This window comes from Ursus arctos, unplaced genomic scaffold, assembly GCF_023065955.2.
Source record: "Ursus arctos isolate Adak ecotype North America unplaced genomic scaffold, UrsArc2.0 scaffold_14, whole genome shotgun sequence".
NCBI lineage: Eukaryota > Metazoa > Chordata > Mammalia > Carnivora > Ursidae > Ursus > Ursus arctos.
Genome location: NW_026622808.1, coordinates 35,360,994 through 35,384,617, shown reverse-complemented (window position 1 = coordinate 35,384,617; position 23,624 = coordinate 35,360,994). Strand labels below are relative to the sequence as shown.

General features: G+C 39.2%; 1 protein-coding gene across 28 annotated transcripts in view; it reads left to right on the top strand.

Annotated features, from left to right (window-relative positions):
- PBRM1 (polybromo 1) overlaps window positions 1-23,624 on the top strand; it is a 116,013-nt gene that overhangs the window by 35,735 nt on the left and 56,654 nt on the right. For 14 of the 28 annotated variants that reach the window (XM_026500994.4, XM_026500992.4, XM_044384894.3 and 11 more), the window contains 8 exons: window positions 1,144-1,236; window positions 1,876-1,967; window positions 7,153-7,366; window positions 11,299-11,440; window positions 12,790-12,887; window positions 15,015-15,059; window positions 20,539-20,815; window positions 22,292-22,397. In XM_026500994.4, the coding sequence (XP_026356779.1) occupies window positions 1,144-1,236; window positions 1,876-1,967; window positions 7,153-7,366; window positions 11,299-11,440; window positions 12,790-12,887; window positions 15,015-15,059; window positions 20,539-20,815; window positions 22,292-22,397 (1,067 nt within the window). The other 14 variants (XM_057311764.1, XM_057311765.1, XM_057311770.1 and 11 more) reach the window with 3 other exon arrangements.

The following is a 23,624-nucleotide window of genomic DNA, read 5'->3' as shown; positions in this document are numbered from 1 at the left end:
GTTAAGCATCTGCCTTCGGCTCGGGACATAATCCCGGGATCCTGGGATCGAACACTGCATCAGGCCCCCTGCACAACAGGGAACCTGCTTCTCCTTCTGCCCCTCTCCCTGCTTGTGCTTTCTCTCTCTCTCTCTCAAATAAACAAAATCCCTAAAAAATAATAAAAAAATAAATGTCTAAAACCCTTATGCCTTTATTATTTGCCAAATTTTCTAGCTAGTGGAATCAATGCAGTGGAAAACAAGATGTATGTTGCATTTGAAAGTTATATTTACAGTTGATAATGTGATGCTGAAGAGAATAGATATAACTCTGACTCAGCCCCTTCATTATAGCTGAAAGCTTATGATTTTGGGGATGCCGGGGCGGCTCAGTCGGTCAAGCGTCTGCCTTCAGCTCAGGTCTTGATCCCAGGGTCCTGGGATCGAGTCCCTTGTCGGGCTCCTTGCTCAGCAGGAGAGTCTGCTTCTCCCTCTGCCTGCTGCTCCCCATGCTTGTGCTCGCTTGCTCGTGCTCTCTGACAAATAAATAAAATCTTTTAAAAAAAAATTAAAAACAAAACGATTTTTGAGGCTAAACACTATTATCTACTCTTACTGCTATATAGATGTATATTCATATTTATATGTAACATGTATTACATATAAATGTATATCATATGATAAGCATATACACAGTATCATGATATTTGTGTGTAATATATAATAGTATATATTTATATTGGCAGCAAGAGCATTTAGCCAGATATCAGGAGATCTGAAGTCTCATCTTGTGCAAGGCCTAGGACTTTGAACAAGTCTTACTTCTGGGATTCCATTTCCTCCTCTGAGAAATGGAAGCTGGGGTGGCTGCTGTCGAAGCTTTCTTCTGACCCTGACATTTCCTTCATTACCAGATCCTTGGTCACTGCAGGTACCAAAAGCTCTCCAGGACCAGCCCTTGTCCATTCTCTTCGGCAGAGTCCTCAGGTTTTGGAACAAAGCCTGCTGTACAGTAATGGCTTAGAAATATTTGAGCCTTTCTACTTAGAAACAACAACAAAAAAAATACTTGCTTCCTTTTTGTTTACCCAGCATTCTGATTTCAGCTGTCAGTTTTCTGAGTTTTTTTTTTTTTTTTTTTTTTATCTTATCTCTGGATAGGACTCCATCAAATTTGGCTACAGCCAGGCTGACAGGTCCTTCGCACAGTAAAGGCAGCCTTGAAGAGAGAAATCCCACTAGCAAGTATTACCGGTGAGAGAGTGAGTGTGTTTAGTCTGAGAACTGACCTTGTTTATGAGGCTAGGCTTACTACTTTTGCCTGATGGCTATCATGAAGTAATTCTTTGGGGTATCATTGGGTTATTATGAGAATTGTTATCAAATATGTTATTTAAAATGTTGAGGTGCTTATAGTCAGCCTGACCTGACTGCTGGAAAATGCTTAAGCAGAAGTTATTTGTCAGGTAGTTTTTAGTATTTCCAGTAAAATAAATTGTGGTAAAATACTGAAAGATTTTGTATTCAAAATAGAATTTGTGTTCATTGTAGAATATGAACATTTTAGAAGAAAATTAACCAGTAACGATGAGTGAATCTTTATTTTTTATAAAATAAGGAGTAGTGCTGCATTTAAACAACACACAATTGCAAGTAGCCTACTTTATTTAGGCTTTCTACACCACTCCCTCTTTTTTGAGAGAAAAAAAACTGGTCTTGGCTAAGATTGATTATGGGGACTATAAAAAGTACGATGATAAGTTGAGCACACAGTTGAATAGAAATTCTTTTTCTTTGATGTGAATGCTTTGTTAACAGTTTCTGTTTCCTGTAAAGTAACCAAATTATTATAACATCTTTCTGTGTCTTCTGATTGCTTGTTTTTCTTTGTAGTAATAAAAGAACGGTCCAAGGGGGTCGTTTGTCAGCAATTACCATGGCTCTTCAGTATGGCTCAGAAAGTGAAGAGGACGCTGCTTTAGCTGGTAGGCGTTAGGTCGTGACTTGTTAATGCCTTCTCAGTGGATCTTCTGATGAAGGAAAATTACAGTAACTTTGGTCTGGCTGGGAGTTCGTCAGGTTTTGGAGTAAATGCTGTTTTGTTGTGTTCTGATTGCACTCTTTGGTTGGCAGACTTATCAAAATCTTATTTTGTGTTATAGCTTGTATCTAAATCTGTAAAAACAATTGGTTTGCTGGCCTTAGCAGATCCTGGTTTCAAGCGTATAATGATAAATAATGAGTACAAGTAATGCCGTCGGGAAACCCGAGGGAGACGTTCACGCCATCTTAGATTTCCAGGCCACTGGCTTATATTTTCAGTAGGCTATAATTTCTTCTCGGTTGGAGCTTCTGATTTAAAGATAGATGTAAATTACAATCAGAGGAGCATAGTCAGTTGACATTTAAACAAGTCCAACAAAGGGCATTGGGCAATAAAATCCATGTAAAAGTACTCTGTCCATTAAATAGCGAAGAGCAGCTGTAGAAGTATGTTTGATTTCATTGTCTTCCTCTGTAGTGTGATACAGTGTTCTTTATTTTACTACAGATAATTTTTGTATGTACAGATAAAATTTGTTTCATGAAATTAGTCTGGCATATCTTCTGATTTCATAATCAAGTTTGAGGACAGATTTTTCCACCTGTGTCTTATTTTCTACTAAGTCTTCTATAGAAGTTTCATAGTTACTATAGACTACTTATTAGCATGTGAACTTAATTTTTTGACACTCATCTACAGAAATTTTTTTAACTTAAATCAGGTCTGTTGTTAGCAAAAATTGAAGGAAAATTTGTTTTTATTAGCTTTGTTTTTCGCTCGTTATAAAAGTGACACACATGTTATGTTTAGGTTTCCTTCTAACATTTGGTTACTTCATTAACCTTGTAAGTAGCATAACAAATTGAAGGAAGACCCGCCTAAAAAGTATTTATTGGTTTTTTTTCTAATAAATAGTACCTTGTCACAAAAGGGTTCTTACTTAGTAACCTTAGCTATTAAAACAAAGTAGATGCCAGTCAACTTTGTGTGTGGTGGACCTTTGAGGCTGCTCTACACAGCTGTTTATCCTTGGTTTAGTCAAGATTCTCATCCAATTGTTTTCTGCTTCCTGCTGCTGGAAACAACTTTGGGGTAGGGCACAGTGAAAATAGCAAAGAAGGAATAACTGATGATCTTGGAGTGACAAGAAAGAGCCCATGGAAAGAAAGCATAAGAATTCAGAAAGCGTGGCCTGTCTTCTTGAGGTGATTTGTTTTAGAGACAAACCACACTGTGCAGCCTGGGGCGAGGCGGCAGAGCAGGTAGAGAAGAGCACCCACTTGCAGTCCCTCTAAGAACAGAAATGGGGTGGGGGATAGGATCAGAAAAACAGATCAACCTTTCAGTCCTCCCCCACAAAAACGAAATAAGAAGGCAAAAAGAAACAGAAAAAGCGGGACAAATGGAAAGCATAAAGATGAGAAAAACAACTCCAAAAATTCTATCAGAAATCACGTCAGTGTTAATGACCCAAATTTGCCAATTATAACAGTTTTAGATTAGATATTTTTAAAAATCAGGGTGTATGCTGGTTACAAGAGCCACATCTAAAATGTAGAAATACAGGAAAGTTTAATGTAAAAGGATGGAAAAAGATTCACGGGGCAAATAATAACCAAAGGATAGTTACATTGACTTCTGATAAAATGGGCTTTCAAACGGAAAGCATTACCAAGGATAAAAAGGATTCACCTAATAATTATAAAAGGTTTATTTCATCAGGAAGATAAATTATAAAACTCAAAATATGTAAAACAAGCAGATAGAAAGCGGCAGAGAAAGTGAAAACATTGCCCTCGAGTGGGAGTTCAGTGCTTTCCATTGCTAGATGAGTAGCCAGAAGACCAATGAAACAGAGATGATTTGAGTACACAAAGTATATTTCTCACAAGTGTATTTGTTTCCTATTGCTGTGAAAACAAATTACCACAAGCTTAGTGGCTTCAAACAACACAAATGTATTCTCTTTGACGCTGGAAGTCAGAAGTCTAAAATCAAGTTGTTGGCAGGCCAGTGTTCTCTGGAGGCTCTAGGGGATAAAATGTTTCCTCTCCTTTTGTAATTTCTAGAAGCTACCTGTATGCCTTGGCTCACGGCTCCTTCCTCTCTGTTCAAAATGCAGCACTCCCTTGGGGCGCCTGGGTGGCTCAGTCATTAAGCGTCTGCCTTCAGCTCAGGTCACGATCCCAGGCTCCTGGGATCGAGTCCCGCATCGGGCTCCCCGCTCAGCGGGAAGCCTGCTTCTCCCTCTCCCACTCCCCCTGCTTGTGTTCCCTCTCTCACTGTCTCTCTCTGTCAAATAAATAAATAAAATCTTAAAAAAAAAAAAGTGGCAGCACTCCCATTCTATCTGTCATCCCATCTCCTTTCTCCTTTACCTTGCCTGCCTCTTATAAAGACCCTTGCAATTACATTTAGTGCTCAGTTTAATCCAGGATCGTCTCCCAAGTTTAAGATCCTTAACTTAATCATATCTACAAAGTCTCTTTTGCCATATAGGGTAATATTCACAGGTTCTGTGGATTAGGACTTGGATAAGCTATTAGCTAACACAACAAGATGGATATAAACAGGCAAATATTCTGCAGTTAGAAAATACATGTTCTTCTCTGATTCTTGTAGAACAATCACAAAAACTGATCATGTACTTAGCCATGAAACAAATTTCAACCAGTTTGAAAGTTGGGTATTTTACAGACATATTTCTGACCATAACGCAGCTATGATAAGCACCTAATCTTGAAAAGGTAAAAGTTAAAAACCCAAACACTCAGGAAATACAAGTCTCCAAATGTTTGGGTTTCTCTTTTTAAAAAGGAAAAATTATAATAGAAATTTAATGACCTGAGACTAAACAATAGCAATAATGAAAATAACATATCAAAACAGTGGGGACAAAAAGCTAAAGCTGTACTTTGGAAGGAAAGTTACAGGTCTTAATGTGTCTGTTTAGAAAAGCAGCTTAAAGTCAATGAACTAGGGGTGCCTGGGTGGCTCAGTCAGTTAAGCATCTGCCTTCAGCTTAGGTCATGATCGCAGGGTCCAGGGATTCACCCCACATCAGGCTCTCTGCTCAGCAGCGAGTCTGCTTCTCATGCTCCCTCTGTGATCTCTCTCACTCTTACTCTCTCTCAAATGAATTAAAGAAAAAAGTCAATGAACTAATAAGCATCCAACATAAGTAAATAATGAGAGAATAAAAGCAAAGACATTAGAAGTAAAGGTAAAAAGAAAGCCAAGAGCAGAAATGAATTTGTTAGAAAAGAAACCTATGGTAGAAAAGATCAATAAAGTCAAAGCTTTTCTGTTAAAACTATTAATAGAGTAGGCAAATTATCAAGAAAGAAACAGAAGGCACAAATAAAACATATTAGGGGAAAGAGGGAGCATACAGATTAAAAAGAATGTATGAACAGCTTTACGCAAACAAATTTGAACATTTAGATGAAATGGGCAAATTCCTAGAATGTGATAAATGCCTAAAACTGATTCAAGAATAGAAAGACTGATTAGTCTTATCACCATTAAAGAAATTAAATTATTACAAATCTTTCCCCATAGAAAACACCAGACCAAACATTCAAGGAACAGAATTATATACAAACTCCTGCAGAGAATAGAAAAAGAGCTCCCTAGTTCATTCTGTAAAAATGATAGAACCTAGATACCCAAACTCAATGAAAAGAAGCACACTGTATCTAGCAGCATATATAAAAGATAATGCATGATGACACAGTTGGGTTACTCCAGGAATACTAGGTCACTTCAGCATTCGGAAAAGTGAAAGTATCATTCACTATGTTAACACTTAGTAAAGCTGTATCATTGGCTCAGCAGATGCATTTGATCAATGCTTCAATTCCCATTCATGATGAAAACTTAACAAATTAGAAATAGAAGGGGATCTTTCCTAACTTGATAAAGAGCACTTGTTTTTAGTGGAGAAATATGTGCAGCATTCCCTTTACCATAAGTGAAAATGCCACCTCTTTTGGTCAAAGTACTAGCCAGCCGATACTGACAATGAGGGAGTAAGAATCAGAAAAGAAGATCTATAAGAATTGCAGTTGAAAGATTGTTTTTTGAGTTTTTTACTCAAAAGACTGTACAGGTCTTTATTGGAATTAATAAGAATAATAAGGTGCTAGATATAAGATCATTATACAAAAATCTGTTTCATTTCTGGAATCAGCCACAAAAAGAAAATACAATTTTTTAAAAGGTACACTTTACAATAGCAACAAAACATATCTAGATATAAATCCAACTAAATATGTGCAAGCTCTTTATGGAGAAGATCAGCAGTAGTAGGGTCAGAGAAGACGAGTTTCGGATCCTCTCTTTGCTTCTGGCTCCGTGCTGAGATCCACATCCTCTCAACTCTCCAGAGACTGGTGCCTGTCCATCTCTTAACACTGTAACTAAGTACTTACTAAATGATTGTCGCTCCTAGCCCAGGAGCAGTAGCGATTTTGATTATACAGATCCATCAAGAAAAACTTAAATTATGGTCCTTATACACTGTTGAAAATTTTAGGGAAATGAAGAGTGTATTTTGTTTTTCTGTAAAAATGATTGCATTTTGTTTTGGTGTTTTTATGATTAGCTTTTACCTAAAAATTCTCTCAATAAGGGAAGAAATCATTCTTAAGGGTTGCTGTAGATCAGTGGAGCAAAATCACAGAGACTTAAAGCAAAACCTGATTTACCAGTATCAGCCCAATATCAGTATACATTTATGCTGCCCTAAAGTACGTGCTGCTGCTTTAGTTCTGAGATCTGTGTATGGCTACTTGCTTTTTTCTTGGCCAAACACGTGTAGCACGGAGTCCCTGAAGAAGGCCCCGTTTAAAAAGAGAAACTATTTTGTAACTTTTAAAAAACAGTATAACATTTTTTTGTGTGTAACACTTTATCCTGTTTCTATGTAACATTTCTCTAAGTAAATATACAATTCTATTAAGCACAACTAACAGCATCTTTAATGAGGGCTGAGAACTCTTCTTTTAAATAAGTATTTTCAAACATACAAAGCTTACTCTGGAAGGTTGTTAAAAGAGCTTTAAAGTATGGTTCTTTTTTCTCCTTATAAATACCTTTTTTGTCTTTTTTTTTTTTTTTTTTAGCTGCACGTTATGAAGAAGGAGAGTCAGAAGCAGAGAGCATTACTTCATTTATGGATGTTTCAAATCCTTTTTATCAGCTTTATGACACAGTTAGGAGTTGTCGGAATAACCAAGGGCAGCTAATAGCTGAACCTTTTTTCCATTTGCCTTCAAAGAAAAAATACCCTGATTATTATCAGCAAATTAAAATGCCCATATCCCTACAACAGATCAGGTAAGATGCCTTCTACATTACTCAGTAGAAATCCATTTTCTTGTGGTTGAGCCTGCACATCTATCTCCTTGCTAAAATGTATAAGATATTAAAGGTAAAAGTATTTTCACATGTCTAGAGTATGTCTTGAATATCACTTGTATATAAAAAGTAAGAAATAAATTTGATTAAATACAAATGATATTCTCTGTACTGTAATAGAGTCGAGGCAAATAAACAAAAGCTATTCCAGCTGGGCATTTGTGTGTCAGATTATAGACTATAAAGAGTCATGCAGCTCAAAACTGACTTCATTTTCATACAACTGAGCAAAGCACAAAAATCTTTCTGCTTATGCTTTTTATTGATATTTTAATTACAACAGTTTAACTCTTTAAACTTTGTATCTAAAGTTGAGCCCCCAGAATAAGCATAGGCAGCTCTCAGAGAATCCATTAGCTGGAACAGTGCCTGAAAGATGGTTCATCTCGGTTTCCCTTTTCTGTTTAAAACAGTCATCTGGGGCGCCTGGCTAGCTCAGTCGGTAAAGCATGCAACTCTTGATCTCGGGGTCATGAGTTAAAGCCCACATTGGGCATGGAGCCTACTTTAAATGAATAAATAAAGGAAGGGAGGGAGGGAGGGTGGAAGGAAGGAAGGCAGGCAGGCAGCAGGCTGGCTACTTTAAATAAATTATCAGTCAATCAACCATTGGGAATTCAGACAGAATACTGAAACCACCGCATCATCATTAAAAATAATAGGAAATAAGTAATATCGTAACTCTCACAGTGCAGGTTAAGTTCTGTATACCCAGATACAGGCAACAAGGTAAAAATATATCCTAACTGGGCAAAATCAGAGTAAGCTGGTATTTATCAGGACAGATAACTAACCTTTCAAATAGTAGGAATTAAAATGCTTATACTTGCTGGATTCTATGAAATAAGATTGCTAACAGCATATGTTTCATGGTTTTGCATTTATAACTTCTATTTTCATCATTTGATCAATAAAATTTATGGTGTTTTTACTTAATGCCAACTTTGGAGGTTTTGTGCCCAAATAAGATATAGAAAGTCAGTTTATTTGATCCTCTTAAAATATCATGGAAATTAAAGCTGCTATTCATTAAGAAAATAGCCTGGAAATTTGTCTTTTATACTCTTTGCCTTGGAAAAAATAGTGACAGTCTTATAGATGTTGAGGGGTTCCCTTTTAACTCAACCATTTTTTTTAAAATATTTTATTTATTTATTTATTTATTTATTTATTTGAAGGGAGACAGTGAGAGAGGGAACACAATCAGGGGGAGTGGGAGAGGAAGAAGCAGACTTCCCGCGGAGGAGGGAGCCCGATGCACGGCTCCATCCCAGGACTCTGGGATCATGACCTGAGCCGAAGGCAGATGCCTAACGACTGAGCCACCCAGGCGCCCCATTAACTCAACAGTTTTTGTCCTTAGTTTCTTTTCTCCCTCAGTCTTTTTTAATTTAGTCTAAATAATGAGTTTAGTGTAAGGGAAGACATATTCTTAGCCAGCTTAATCACCTGCCTACAACCTTCTTCTAAGTTAGAATTTTCTAATAGAAACTTTGCTTGGTTAAGTCAGTAATTCTGCACCTTTCTCCCTTTTTAAATTTACTTCTTGACAGTTGTCTGGCACACAGGTAGGGGAGTGTGAGGAATAGAGAAGTGGCTGAGGCCTAGCCGGTAGCACGCTAGAGTTCTGAAGTGTCAGCTTTCAGCATGGCTTATCTACCTCCTTTCCCAGGACACCTGGCCTGTGGTGCCTGACAGGAGCTGGACGACCTTCCATTGTCTCTACATCAGAGCAACATGGAAATCTACAGCAGTGCTGCCCAATAGAACTTCCTATGATGGTGGAAACGTTTCCTCTGCCTCGTCCACTATGGTGGCCACTAGTCACATGTGACTGTTGAGCACTTGAAACGTGGCTGGTGTAAAGAAGGAAGTAGATTTTAAATTTTATTTCAATTTAAATAGCCACATGTGGCTAGTGGCTAATGCACTCTACAGCACAGTCCTAGGAAGATTTGTTGGCAGAAGGATGATAGTTCAGTGTCATCAAAAGCAACAAAAATAGGGGTGCCTGGGTGGTGCAATCGGTTAAGCATCTGACTCTTGATTTTGGCTCAGGTTGTGATCTCAGGGTCCTGGGATCGAGCCCCACCTCGGGCTCCACGCTCAGCAAGGAGTCTGCTTAGGACTTTCTGTCTCTCTGTCCCTACCCCCCATGCACACGTGCTCTCTCGCTCTCTTTCTCTAAAATTAAAAAAAAAAAAAGAAAAATGAAAGAGTGGGCAGGAGCTAGACAGTGTGGCTCCATATGCCACCTTCCACTGTGCTGGGGCTTATCATCCCCATCTTTTATTTCCCATTGTGCCTATCCTGCCCCCCTCCAACCTTGACGAGCATCGATCTGATAAATATGTGCAGATTTATTATAGATTGTCATTTATAAGTTTGAGTTCCACGTCTGTTCTTGGTGGATATTGAGAATACTCAGCACATTACTCTTAGACTTAGCAGAAATAAGTCTGAGGCTGTAATTTAAATTCTGGGTGCGAGCCACGTAGGCTGGTACTGAGAGCTGAGTTTGTGCGTAGTTGTTTGCTTCACTCCCGAGATGTTCTCAGACATTCGTATCTTTTTAAGCAGTGCATGGAATCTGCATATGGTGTGCAAGTGCTTTAGTCAAAAGATTTAAAAGTCCATCCTATGTGCCTACAGAGTTAGGGCAAACTGTGACTTTTCACTTTGTGTAAAATCTATGAGGGACGTGGGGCATCTGGGTGGCTCAGTTGGTTAGGCATCCGACTCTTGATTTCAGCTCAGATCATGATCTCAGGATTGTGGGATCGAACCCTGCCTCGGGCTCCCCACTCAGCAGGGAGTCTGCTTGAGAGTCTCTCTCGCCCTCTGCCCTTCTCCCTCTGCATACACTCCCGTGCACTCTCTCTCTCTCTCAAATAAATAAATACATCTTTTTAAAAAAACTGTAGGGATGCCTGTGTGGCTCAGTCAGTTAAGCATCTGACACTTTGGTTTCGGCTCAGTCGTGATCTCAGGGTCTTGGGATCTAGCCCGTCGGGCTCTGTGCTCAGTGCAGAGGCTGCTTGAGATTCTCTCTCACCCTGCCCCTCCTGCTCATGCTCTGTCCTCTCTCTCTCTCTCTCAAATAATAAATAAATCTTTAAAATGTATAAGGGACTTTATGAGAGTTGTTATTAGCAGTAGCCATAGTGTCTGAAAGATACCAGAATTCTTAAGACTTTTAAGTAAAATAAGTAATGTCAATTTTAAGCCATCATAATTAGTCACAAGTGTTTGTATTAGAAGAAAAGTAGTGAGTGGGCTCTGACGTATCTGCCTCTCATTTACCGTCTTACGACCTCTTTGTTGTGTGTGTGTGTGTATATGTATACATATATGTGTGCATATATATGTACACACATATAGATCCCCTTTCATGGTGTTGTGAGTGCATTCTCTTTTCATTAACGTTCATGAACTGGAATGGCCTCTTATTTTCAGAAGTGGCTAGATCACCATGGTTCATTAAGGTATCTTAAAACCTCCCTGATTTTTTTTCTCTTAGTCGGGTTTGCATGTTAACCACTAACAGAAGTTTTCCATTAGGGTTTTTTGCTAATATATTTGCTTTGTAATCGACCACCTTGGCACCTACGTCCTCTTATTACTTCTTATATGTTTTGTTCTTCTGGATTTTCAGGTAGACTGTCATACTGCCTAAATACAATGGTGCTTTTGCCCCCTTTCTATCTTGAAGGTGCCCCTTCTAGCTCTCTCATCAGTATCACCAGTAGAGGTCAGCTAGTGCTTGTTAGGACTTTTGTACTGGACTTTCAGTAAGGGTGTTTCATCATTTTCATAATGGTAAATTGTAGCCATGTGTTTGTCTTTCACAGGACAAAGCTAAAGAACCAAGAATATGAAACTCTAGATCATTTGGAGTGTGATCTGAATTTAATGTTTGAAAATGCCAAACGCTATAATGTTCCCAATTCAGCCATCTACAAGCGAGTTCTGAAATTGCAGCAGGTCATGCAGGTATGATTCCTTGGATTTGCTTAGCTGTGGTATGTATAATTGAAATAATTTTACAAACTTTGAGTGTGTACTTTTGAGATGCGTGATTTTTCCCAGCATTATCGCATCATTTATTTCAACCACAAGTACTGCTGAGTACTTTTTTAGAGTTGTCAGGACCATGTAGAGTAGAAATAATAATTTAGCCTGGGGTGGGGCGCCTGGGTGGCACAGCGGTTAAGCGCCTGCCTTCGGCTCAGGGCGTGATCCCAGCGTTCTGGGATCGAGCCCCACATCAGGCTCCTCCGCTAGGAGCCTGCTTCTTCCTCTCCCACTCCCCCTGCTTGTGTTCCCTCTCTCGCTGGCTGTCTCTATCTCTGTCAAATAAATAAACAAAATCTTTAAAATAATAATAATAATAATTTAGCCTGGGTTAGGTTTGTGAGTGGAAGGAGCAGGGATTTGTGCCTGCGGAGTAATTTTAGGGTCCTCAGGAAGTTTCCCTCCAGTCATAGACAATACTCTATCACTTAGATTTTATTTCTTAGGCTCTAAACTTTGTGTCTGTTAAGGTAGGATTGGTCCTAGGAGAAAGAACGTCTTAAAGCTAATTAATCATTGTACAATGTTCAAGAATGTATCAGATCCTTTCTGAGAGCATGTCTTAGTGGGCATGGAAAGTCATGGGTGATCTAGGGGTTTTGAAGAAAGGCATAGATATGAAATACAAATTGTGTCTCAATTTTGGGTAGAATCTTTCTGGAAAGAGAAACTCAGAGCAAGGAAGCAACGAAAGCAATTTTAGCTCCCCTGGAGAATCTTCATTCTGTGTAGTCGATCCTGGCATCGATGCTGCGCATTTCACGTATTTCCTTTCAGCACTGTGCGTGCGTTCCCTAAGTCTGCGATGGTTGGACTTTCAGCTGTTTGGCAGAAGGTCTTTAAAAATGCATGTGTTGAAAGTAGATCTTCTTTCACCTCTCACGTTAAACTTTCTTCTTAGCCCCACTGTCGCTGAAGAAGTCCAGGGTACCAAAGACTGTCTTCGAGTTATGTAAAAATGGCAGGACACCCCTACGACTTGCCTCAGCGCTTTTAACAAGACTGTGCCTTTGTAGTCTTGCAGTTGAGCTAGTGTATTGATTCGTCAACCCTCTGGATCCAGTTTTTAACCTACTTTTCTGTAGGTCATGTAGGCTTTTGTTAAACTGGGTTATTGAAAAATATGTTTACTGACTCTTTAATTTTGTGCATCTTGCATATGGTTGTCTTTTTCTAAGAAAATCTGATACGTCTAGCTGTTTAATATTCATATATTCTGGGAGCATTCAGCAGGGTGAGCTTGACTCCCAGGGTCTGCTCTGTTTCAGGCCAAGAAGAAGGAGCTTGCCAGGAGGGACGACATTGAGGATGGAGACAGCATGATTTCTTCAGCCACCTCGGATGCTGGTAGCGCCAAAAGAAAAAGGTACATATTCTTCTCATAGATGGAGACACCTCTGTTTCTATTATTTTGTTTTTGATAAGTGCAGGAAAATGTGTTTTTAAGCTGTCAGGTATGAATTCTCTTACAAGCTGTGATTATGTGCTAACAGATCTTCTATTAGAATTCATTCGTGACTCATGATCAGCACTGCTGTTGGTGCAAGTCCCATAATGGCTGTAGACCGCACGGATAAAAGTGACAACTGCTTACGTGGCTCGGCCAAGTATGTTACTCTGTTGGCTGTCTGGGCCATTTTGCTTTAATGTGGCATTTCAGGAGTGCCACTTAAATCTAATTTAGGTAATTTCTACGTGGTGAATTGCAAAAAAATTCAGTACTATCACTGCAGTGAAGTAAATCGCTGATACTCTTACATCTTTGTTTTTCCTTATTAATCTGATCTTTGTTTGCCATTTTAAGGATGTCATATTGTAAACTACGAAGTCATAACTTCTTGTAGTTCATAAAATACTAAGCTGGATGTTTGGTTTTTCTCTTTCTAATTTTTCTCCCAACTGCCCTCACCCTTCCTTTCTCTCATGGGTTCTATGGAAGGGGACCTCACTGTAAGACTCTGAAGCTGGACTCCTGTAAAGAATCCTGCAAGAACGTCTCTTTTGTCTACGCCTCCCACACACAGTTTCCCTGGCTCGATCTTTGTGGAACATCATATTCTCCCTCAGCCTTAACTGTCTCACCATCTTTGTAGCGGCGGTCGCTCCAGGGAAGACACCTTAAACAAGAAATAAGCTAATCACTAATAGCGGGGGCAGATCCAGAGTTGAACGAAGAAGTCACTAGTAACTGTTGACACTGTTTTGTTCACGCATTAATAGATCCACTGAGACCAGAGGATTTTAAAAAGTGGTTTACAAAAGAGAAGCTGTCCTATCTTTTCCTCTTATAAATAGCATTTGGGAAAATTCTTTTAGCTTTGAGAGTAACTGCTGTGCTATGCCATAGTAACTAAATTGATTGGTGTACCCTGAGATGTGAGTCTCCTCCATTACTGGCCTATGAATTTCATCCTTCCAAGTTCTTAATTCCTTGTTATACCAGGGGCAACGGAGGAAAAATGTGAAAGCAGATCAGAGACATCAAATCAAGGACATCTTTGAGTGTAATTATGTACTCTACTACAGCATCACCTGTGTTTTCCAGATCAGTCACCCATCAAAGATAAAAACTTCTAAGGCAAAGAAGGTAATGGAGGCAAAAGTGATGGTACAGTTAGTGCCAACACTGAATGGAAACAGAGATCTGAAACTAGTTGAGTGTTACAGCAGTTCTGAGGAAGCATTAGTCCAGGCCAGATCCTTAAAAATGACCTCTCTGTCTCTGTGGCTTGTAGTTGGTGGGACAACCCAAGTAAATCACTGGGAAGTTATTACTCTAAAACCTCCCGCAGAAAGAAAACTAAGCATTATGTTGTTGAAATCATAAAATCCTACTTCAGATAAAACGTCTCTGTGAACAGGTTTCCTAGGAGGTGTTTTGAATAATAAAATGAAAAACACAAATAAGAACAAATTTAAATCATAGCTAGAGCAATAAAAGAACGTACCTGCTTTGAAATACAGGCATGAGTGGACATTATTAAGAGGTTAGAGGTCGAAAGAAGCAAGTCCTATACTTTGAACTGTGTGGCAAAGAAAGAAGCGTTAACGAGCCTTTTAGAAGGTAGCTCATTATGTTAAGAGGTTTTGCTAATGAGAAATAGACTTTTCCGGAATTCAGGCAAATACAGCTGCCTAGTAGGTTAAGTTCAGCTTGTCCAGTGAAGTCAGGGCCAGGTTTTCCAAGTACCACTTGACTCCTAAATACGGTGTTTGATTCTATCTTTGCCTTATTTTTTTTTAATATCAAAGAGTGTGAAAAAAATTGATGTATGTTCTCTTCATTCCGGGAGTGCATTCTTCTCCCCCACCCCTTTGCCCAAAAGTCTACCTGCTGTCTTCCATGTTAAAATGTTCCAAGTATTCTTAATATCTTTTATCCTTTGGATTGAATAATCCTTTTTTTCCTCAACCGTATTTGGTTTATACATGACCCTCCGATGTTGCTTGTGTTGTTTCTCTTCACGTGTAATGTTTGTTTCTGCTTTCCCAGGAACACTCTTGACAGTGAGATGTTGGGTCTCAGGAGGCTCTCCAGGTGTGCAGTCCTTTTTTATGCCTAAACGTATTTTTAAAAGTATAACTTCTGTGGCATGGTCAGTACTGATTAGGCGACAAGTGAAGTCTTAAGCATGTGAAATAAGTTTTTATTTGGGTGCCAGTTTGTTTTATGAATAAAGAAAGCAGTAGAGTTTAGAAGTACGGTTGGTAGAATAAATTCAGAATTAGCTCGCCTCGGTATGTTCTGAAGCGTTGATTTGTCACTAGCTTTGCTGGCAGCCACAAGCCCTCTCACCAGTCATGGTGCTTGTGCAGCAGAAGGTAGAGGCTGAGACTGGGACGGCATCGCCAGCGTCCAGAAGCCGGTGGACACTGATGCCCTTTCAGGAATGTCTTTTACACATTGGGGGGTGGTGGAAGGATCAAAACCAGTGTTGACAATCCGAGTGATGTCAGCCTGAGTTGGCACCTGTGCATCGGGTTCGCGCATTTTGAGCATGAATACATTTCATCAGTCTCTGATCTTGCCCATGTTTTATTTCTTTGAAAGCATCCATTCTTCTGCATGTCACTTATGATTTTAAAAACAGCCTATGTTGCCATGTTATAGTCTTAGTCATCATCGTGTGGTGCTTTTATTTTCACCTTAGCCTTCTGGCGTTCATGGAGTGTCAATTGCTTGCAGAACACCAGACTCCCCTCTTACAGGCCGTAAAGGAAAATGTTTAGGCATCACCTCCTACGTGCCAGGAACTTACTGGCCAGGAAGAAAGGCAGGTTGAAAACAAGTGAAATTATGTGGGAGCAATATCATAGAACAATTGCACAAGGTATACAGTTGTGTAGTTTGGTGGAACTACATGCATGACTGCAAAGAGCTCTAGGAAATACGATTTCCCGATCATTCATTTCTTTCCAAGTTAGATGCTCTAAAGTTATCTGCATGTTGCTCCCAAATGCAGTTTACTCTGCAAAATTACTGTGTTACCATTATCTTCTTCCTAATATTTTCCTTAAGAAAAATTTTCTTAGATCATAAATTTAAGAAAAAGACTATGGCTTATATTTCTCTTACATCGTTCATAGTGTATGTGGCACTAACTCCGGGTAGTAGTAGAAATAGAAATGTGGGGCATCTGGAATAGTATTATAACCCCAAGCTCTAGAACCTAACTGCCCAAGTTCAAATCCTAGTTATTCTAATTAGCTCTGGGATCTCAGCCTCACCTCAATTTCCTCATCTGAAAAGTGAGTCAATAACTATACCTTCGTAAGATCATCATGAGGACCTGAGTGGTTGATGTGTTTAAAGCCCTTAAAACTGGGCTTAGATGCAGTTAGTACTCAATAAATGCAACTCTGATTATTTTCTGGAAGTAGTTCCTGTTGACATCAAGACTCGGCAGATTTCATTTTGTTTTTAGTCCGATGTTACTAGTCTGGGAAACTCATTAAAAAAGGTTTATTTATTAAAAGGTTCTACTTATTAAAAGGTTTTTATTCCTTGAAGACTTGAAGATGCAATGAATGTAGCAAGCCTTGTAAAGGAGAGAACCTTTGGGTTTACTTAGCTTAACAGCAGACACCACTGAAACTCTAGGACCAGGGAGTTAAATGCTGGGAGACCTGGGAGCCTATGAACAGGGTAGAGAGGCCCATGGTAAGTGCCGGCTTTTGGGAAAGAGAAGGACATTATAAAAGCAGCGTGGTGATTATCAGCTGGTTCAGGTCTTAGTTCTGATTGCTCACTTTACGACCTTAGGTATTTACTTGACCCCTGTAATCCTCCAGTTTCCCAGCTGCAAAGTTGGGATAATAAGTGTACCTGGTTCTTAGAGCTTGAGGATTAAATGAGGTCACACATATAGTGCTTTACTAGCACAGCCCCTGGCACGTGGTAGAAGTGTTAGCTGTAACCATAAATGGGAATTGTGTGTGTATATATGCAAATGTGAATACATACAATAATAAAAGCTTCAGAGGAGGTATAATGTTAAGGACATTTGAAAACTTAGCCTCAGAGCATGAGGGTGAGGACTAACACTGTGGCATGAAAAATTGAAAGATCAGATCCAGAAGTGCTCTGGAGGTTTCTCTAGAACTTGGTGATAAACTAAGAGAAGCAGAGCTTGGAGTCAGCAGGGTAGTGGTAGTGCTGCCCCTGGAAAATCAGATTCAGAACAGAGGCTCCTTTAGCTTCTAATCTTTGTGCAAGTTAGGAAAAGCAACTATTTCTCAAGACATTTCCATTTGTTGGAAAATTGCTGTAATATAATGATTTTGTTAGCACAGAACCCTTCATGGCCCATCTCCTGTAAGATTCTAGAACTGCATGTTTATTATAACAATGTCTGTTATCTGAATTGGTGTCCCCTTAAGTGTGGCACCCGTCACAATAATAAACAGCCCTGGTTTTGAACTCCCTTAACATATATTTTACTTCAGTATGTTTAAAGGTGTTGATTAAAAAAAGAAGGATGAGTATGCCAGTTACAAGGTCGGAGATTAATGCACCTTTCCCAAAATGGGGAAGAGAAACAAACTATTTACAGTTACTGGTCTGAGAGAGGAGGATAGGTAAGATACATAGAGGGGTTCTATGAAGAATCTGAAAAGCAAATCACATTGAAAACAGTAGGGGAATATGGTTTCTGTCTTTTTGTAATGTAGAGTTTATCTCCTTTCAGAAAGCATTTGAAGTTGCTTTCAGAAGTCACGGATATAATAAAGTTCACCATCCATATTGGAAAAAGATAAGCAAATACACCAAACCACCCAAGCTAATACAGTTATTATAGAAGAATATGAAATTTAACTCAGTTTTTCTGATAGCCAGATTAAAACTAATGGGCCAGTAGTTCTCAGTGTCAAAGGCAATGTAAGGATCAGAAAGATGTCAACAAAATAACAAAATTGGGTATTTTCAGAGAAGGTTGTAAGTGACTCTAACAACAAAAGTTTTGCTTGCCTTTGAGGATCAAAACCAGAGAACACATTACTCTTAAACAGTGAATGATACAAATTGGTAACAAAAGTTCTAAAACAGTACATTTCAGTTATTAGAACAGTCTCTTAAATAAATTCAGATTTCACATTTTTTTTTAAAGATTTTATTTATTTATTTGAGAGAGAGAGAACACAAGCAGGGGGAACGGCAGAGGGAAAAGCAGACTCTCCGCTGAGTAGGGAACCCAATGCGGGTCTCAGTCCCAGGACCTCGGAATCATGACATGAGCTGAAGGTAGACACTTAACCAATCGAGCCACCCAGGCGCCCCCAGATTCCACATTTTGGTTATGTCCCATTCAAAGCTGCTTGGTGTCAGAGCTATCCCACTCTCCATTCTTTTACTTCGTTGGCATTTTCCCTAAAATTCAGTAAAAAAAAAAAAAACCTTTCCTTCCTCTTTAAAAAACTCATAAAAATCTGCCCTAGACCCACTGTCAGATTTGAGTTTTTGTGGCTTCATACAGAAAAGTCCAATGATTGGGGGTTATATCCTGGAAGGAGGAAGGGAAGAGAGCTTACCTGGACCAAGAAAGAAGCCTTGAATTGTTCTGCGTGATATTCCTGGAATGAGGAGCGATTTCATTTTGAGTTGATTATTGGAGAGATTTTTTAAGCTCATGGGTTCAGAATGGGATTTCTGAGTCTGCATTTTGAAGTTTGACCCCCATAAGTGAGATCTAAAGAAAACATAACTATCTTTAGTAGTTTTAAGCGTAGATTTCTGTGATATCATATTCAGATTCTGAAATTTTTCTTTAGAGGCTTCCTGAAGGTTAATGTCACCTGCGTTGTAATCTCTACCCACATGTGGAGCTCTGTGGTTTGGAGCTCTGTCCCAGGTTCCTCTTCCATTATCCATTTGCTGAGTCCTGGACTGAGAGGACTGTTGCTCTCACATCATTGCACCCAGATGCCTCTTTGGGGAAATAGTTCCCACTGAATGAAACTTGTCCTAACATATCTAACAATTACTTTCTTGACATAGAGACGCAGGAATACTAAGAGGAGAAAACGGCAGAAATGATCCCAGAGCCACTCAAGATTACCCAAGGGAAATGAGCAGTCTGAGTGAAGGCACAGGAAACGGAGGTCCTTCTTCCTCCTAACTGACCACTTCTAGGCTGTTTTAGCTCCATGATGCTTGGAAGATAAGCATTTCTGACACATTTTAAAAGCTTGACTTAAAGATAGATATTTGTTTTCTCATCTGTTAATTGTTCTTTATTGGGGTTTTGTTTCCTTTTTTGAAAAAGCGTATCTTGAACTTTGGAGAGAAAGTTATCCGTCCTTTGGCCTCTTTATGATCCAGCAGTAGAGCGAGTCATGGACTAGGAGACCCATTTTGTAGGAGACCCATTCAGCCACATTGTTTGCTTCAGAAATGGACTTCCTTCCATTTATAAGACAGGAAACAGATAAAATACTTATCTCTAAGTACTGCATTATATGACCTTATAAATGTTTATTGAATAGAAATTAAGTCATAAATCATTTCTTTTTATTACCTACCTGAATGTTCATCTGGAGACTGCTGGCTTGAGTCTGGCTAGAATTAATCATTGTCCTGAAAACATACAAATAATGGGCCAGAAATCATGCTGGAAGACCGTCTCTTCTAATAATTCACTGGACAACACACCTTGGGCAAGTCATTTGCCTCTGTGAGCCAGTTTCCTCAACAAATAGAGGATACAGCCTGTCTGTTCTTTTGGGCTCCTTTTTAACTTGTGTTCTAATCTGTGGTCCCTTGACTTTGTTCCACACCACGCACATCTGTTGCTTAGCATCACATCTCACTGGGAGAATCTGGAGAACAAGACAAGGACCCACATTCAAGGATGAAAATTTATTCAAGAGCTCAGGTGAACCACAGAGCATTTATTCCTTAAGCTAGGTTGGGATGTTGGAATAATGCCCATGGAGCTGGAGGAAGCAGGGACTGACCTTGACAAGATAAATGCAGGAGAGACTTGGGCCCACGATAGAGACTCCAGTCTTGCAGATAGCCTCCCTTCGTTTCCTGGTCACCAGGAGATGGAGGTGTTCGGAGTGGTTGTCTTAAGAGATGGCACATTCTCTTTGAGTGTGTTTGGTTTTATTGTTTTGAAATGAGGACTGTTAGTAACAGCAGGGAATCAGTAATTTTATTCCATTTTTGCTGTGTTCTTAAAAGCAAAAAAACATATTTCAACTGATAACAGAATTTCATTTTCTTTGGGTGTTAGAGAAGATTTTTTTTCAAGCGTTGCATTTCATAAATATTCTAAACAGGTTTGTCTGGTGTTCATTGGCTGCTCCTGCCAGAGTCACTATGTTTTAACTTTTTGGAAATTCTATATTTGCTTATAGCTGCCAGCATGTTTACTGTGTTTGTGGCATATGTAATCAATAAATTGTAATCATTATGAAGCACCTTCCCACAAGATTAATTTTTCATTTCATGTTCATCCCTGTATGAAGAAAACTGAACCTCTTCTCATTTCTCCCCTTTTCTACCCCCCCAACAGTAAAAAGAACATAAGAAAGCAGCGAATGAAAATCTTATTCAATGTTGTTCTTGAAGCTCGTGAGCCAGGTTCAGGCAGAAGACTTTGTGATCTGTTTATGGTTAAACCATCCAAAAAGGACTATCCTGACTATTATAAAATCATATTGGAGCCAATGGACTTGAAAATAATTGAACATAACATCCGCAATGACAAGTACGCAGGGGAAGAGGGAATGATAGAAGACATGAAGCTGATGTTCCGGAACGCGAGGCACTACAACGAGGAGGGCTCCCAGGTAAGGATGTATGGGAATCCTGCAGTGGGCACGTTTGCTTTGGGGTGCTGGTAGCATAATGCATTTTGAGAGACTGGATCTAGAGGCCTCCTTTAGGTTACTCTTCTCAATGACTAGCTTAATACTTTGTCTTTTCTTAATGGTTAAAATGGCAGTCCATTGCAAAAGTTGGAAGTTCATACTCTCTGTAAGCTGACATCCTGGATTTGAATCCTGCTCTGCCAGTCCCCATGTGAGTGACTTACCTTCTTCCGAGCCTCTTTCTCCCCATCTGTGCCCTTGAGATACTGATAGTACTTGCATCAGGGCTGTTGTAGGATTTAAACAAGAGAGCATACGCAGAGCACGTAGCACCCAAATGAAAGCCAGTGACAGTAAAGTCTTTGCTCATTGTTACTACCCGCTATAGCCATACTTTTCCAGGGATAGTCCACAGAATGCCATGATTATATAAGAATCTGGATGTTCTCAGAAAGGCACCTCTAAGTACATATACATGTATGTGAGATGATACAGCATTTGTCTTTCTCTGTCTGACTTATTTCAACTGGCATAATGCCCTTACGGTCCATCCATATTGTCACAAATGGCAAGATTTCATTCTTTTTTTATGGCTAAATAATATTCTTCTCTGTGTGTGTGTGTGTGTGTGTGTGTGTGTGTATTTTCTTTATCCATTCATCTATCGATGGACACTTAGGTTGCTTCCATATCTTATTTATGGTAAATAATGCTGCGGTGAACATGGATGAGGGTGCATATACCTTTTCGAGCTTCCTTTATCTACTTTAAATCTCCAAGAAATAAAATAACTTTAAAATCATGTATTTCCTTTCTTGCTATTACACAATAAAGTAGGCACTGAGGGTACTTGTGATCAAACTCTCTATCATAGGGGGATGCAGCTATAGGGGCCATTAGGTGAGTAACCTTGTTCTTGGCTACATATTATCATCCTTCGCTTAGTCTTCAGGGAGAGATCCTAAGCAGGGATTGTTGCTCTCCACAGATCAGAGGCCAGATTGTGAATTCAGACTGATATTAAATCCCATTTAACAGTATTTGAGGTATTGCTACCCAACTATCATATACTTTTTAATTTTTATTTACCATTGAGCTAAGTCTGCTACCTTGAGGGTCCAGTGGAAGAGAGATTTATGAAGAAAGCAACACATGTAATTATGTATGTGTTCAGAACTTCTGCAAAAATGTGCACTGATTCTGCTGCAGTAGTTCTCAAACTTTAGCATGCACGTCTGCACATTAGAATCACCTGGAAAGCTTAAACAACAAACCATTTGAGGCTGAGGCCCACCCCACAAAGATGCGATTTGGTTGCTCTCTAGTGATCTCAGGCTTTATGTCTTTAGTTCCCAACTGTGCTAACCTGTGTTTTTAAACTTCTTTATAGATGTGTGTTCTACTTCAAGAGAACGTTTTTTAGAAAATAATTTTAAATCTATTTATGGAATATAGGTATACAATGACGCGCACATCCTGGAGAAGTTACTCAAGGATAAAAGGAAAGAACTGGGCCCGCTGCCTGATGATGACGATGTGGCTTCTCCCAAACTCAAGCTGAGTAAGGCGGCCTCATGCTTGTTCCTCAGTCTAGGCTGTCAAGGGTAGATTACCGATTCACTGAAGTGATGTCTAGTTAAGTGGTGAATATGTTTGAATTCATACTCTAGCAGGGAGTTGCTTTCCTCCTCTCAAGCACTCTCTGTATTTTAAATACTGTGGAAAGCGTGTGGGGAATAGATTATAAAGTCAGAGGTTTTGTTAACTCTGTAAATGCTATGGACATTTTATAAATATTAAGTAGTAAGAATAGGTATTTTTTCCCTATATTATGCCTTCAAGAGTGTAGTGGCAGATTTGGTTTTTTGTATGTCTGTTTGCTGAGTACTAGAATTAAAAGTGAATCCTAGCAGCAGATGCTAGACAAAATTTGAGAAGTTAGAGGTGCTCAGCCACAGTACTGTAAGTTAACTCCCTTGTCTTTTGAGAGTGGTCTGTGCATGGTGATTTTATTAGAACTATGAGGAGAGAAAAGACAACAAAAGCAGTTAATAGCATTGAGCTAAACAAGAGGTTTCTGCCTTACTTAAAATATGTGAATAAAATAAATACCAAGCAAATTAAAGTGGTGTTGTCATATATTCTCTGGAACTGTATTTAGTGAAAGGGGGAAAACAAACAGACCCTGCTTTTTTAATATGAATTGACTATAAACTGAATATTATAATAGTTTTGGGTATGATTTATTGCGAAGTCATGATTCCTTCTTATTAAGGCATTTGTCTTTTCTTGGAATTGTAAAACCATGCAGAAGTTTTGCAGAAATGTAAATGTTTTATTCTACTTTTTAGGGACACAGTGCCTTTTAAAAATAGAATTAATTCCAGGGGGCACCTGACTGGCTCAGTCAGTGGAGCATGCAACTCTTGAGCTCGGGGCTGTGAGTTCAAGCCTCACGTGGGGTATAGAGATTACTTTAAAAAAATAAATTTAAGGGGCACCTGGGTGGTTCATTCGGTTGAACATCTGACTCTTGGTTACAGCTCAGGTCATGATCTTAGGGTCCTGGGTTCAAGCTTCACTGGGCTCTGTGCTTAGCGGGTACTGGTTGGGGGTTGGTGTCTGCTTGAGATCCTCTCCCTCTGCCCCTCCGCCCACTTGCATATGGTTTCTCTCTAAAATAAATCTTTTTTAAAAAATTAAAAAAATAAATTTAAAAAGAGTTTACAAAAACAGAAGTGATTTCATAATTTGAGTTAGGAAATGATAGATAATTAACAGTAACTAA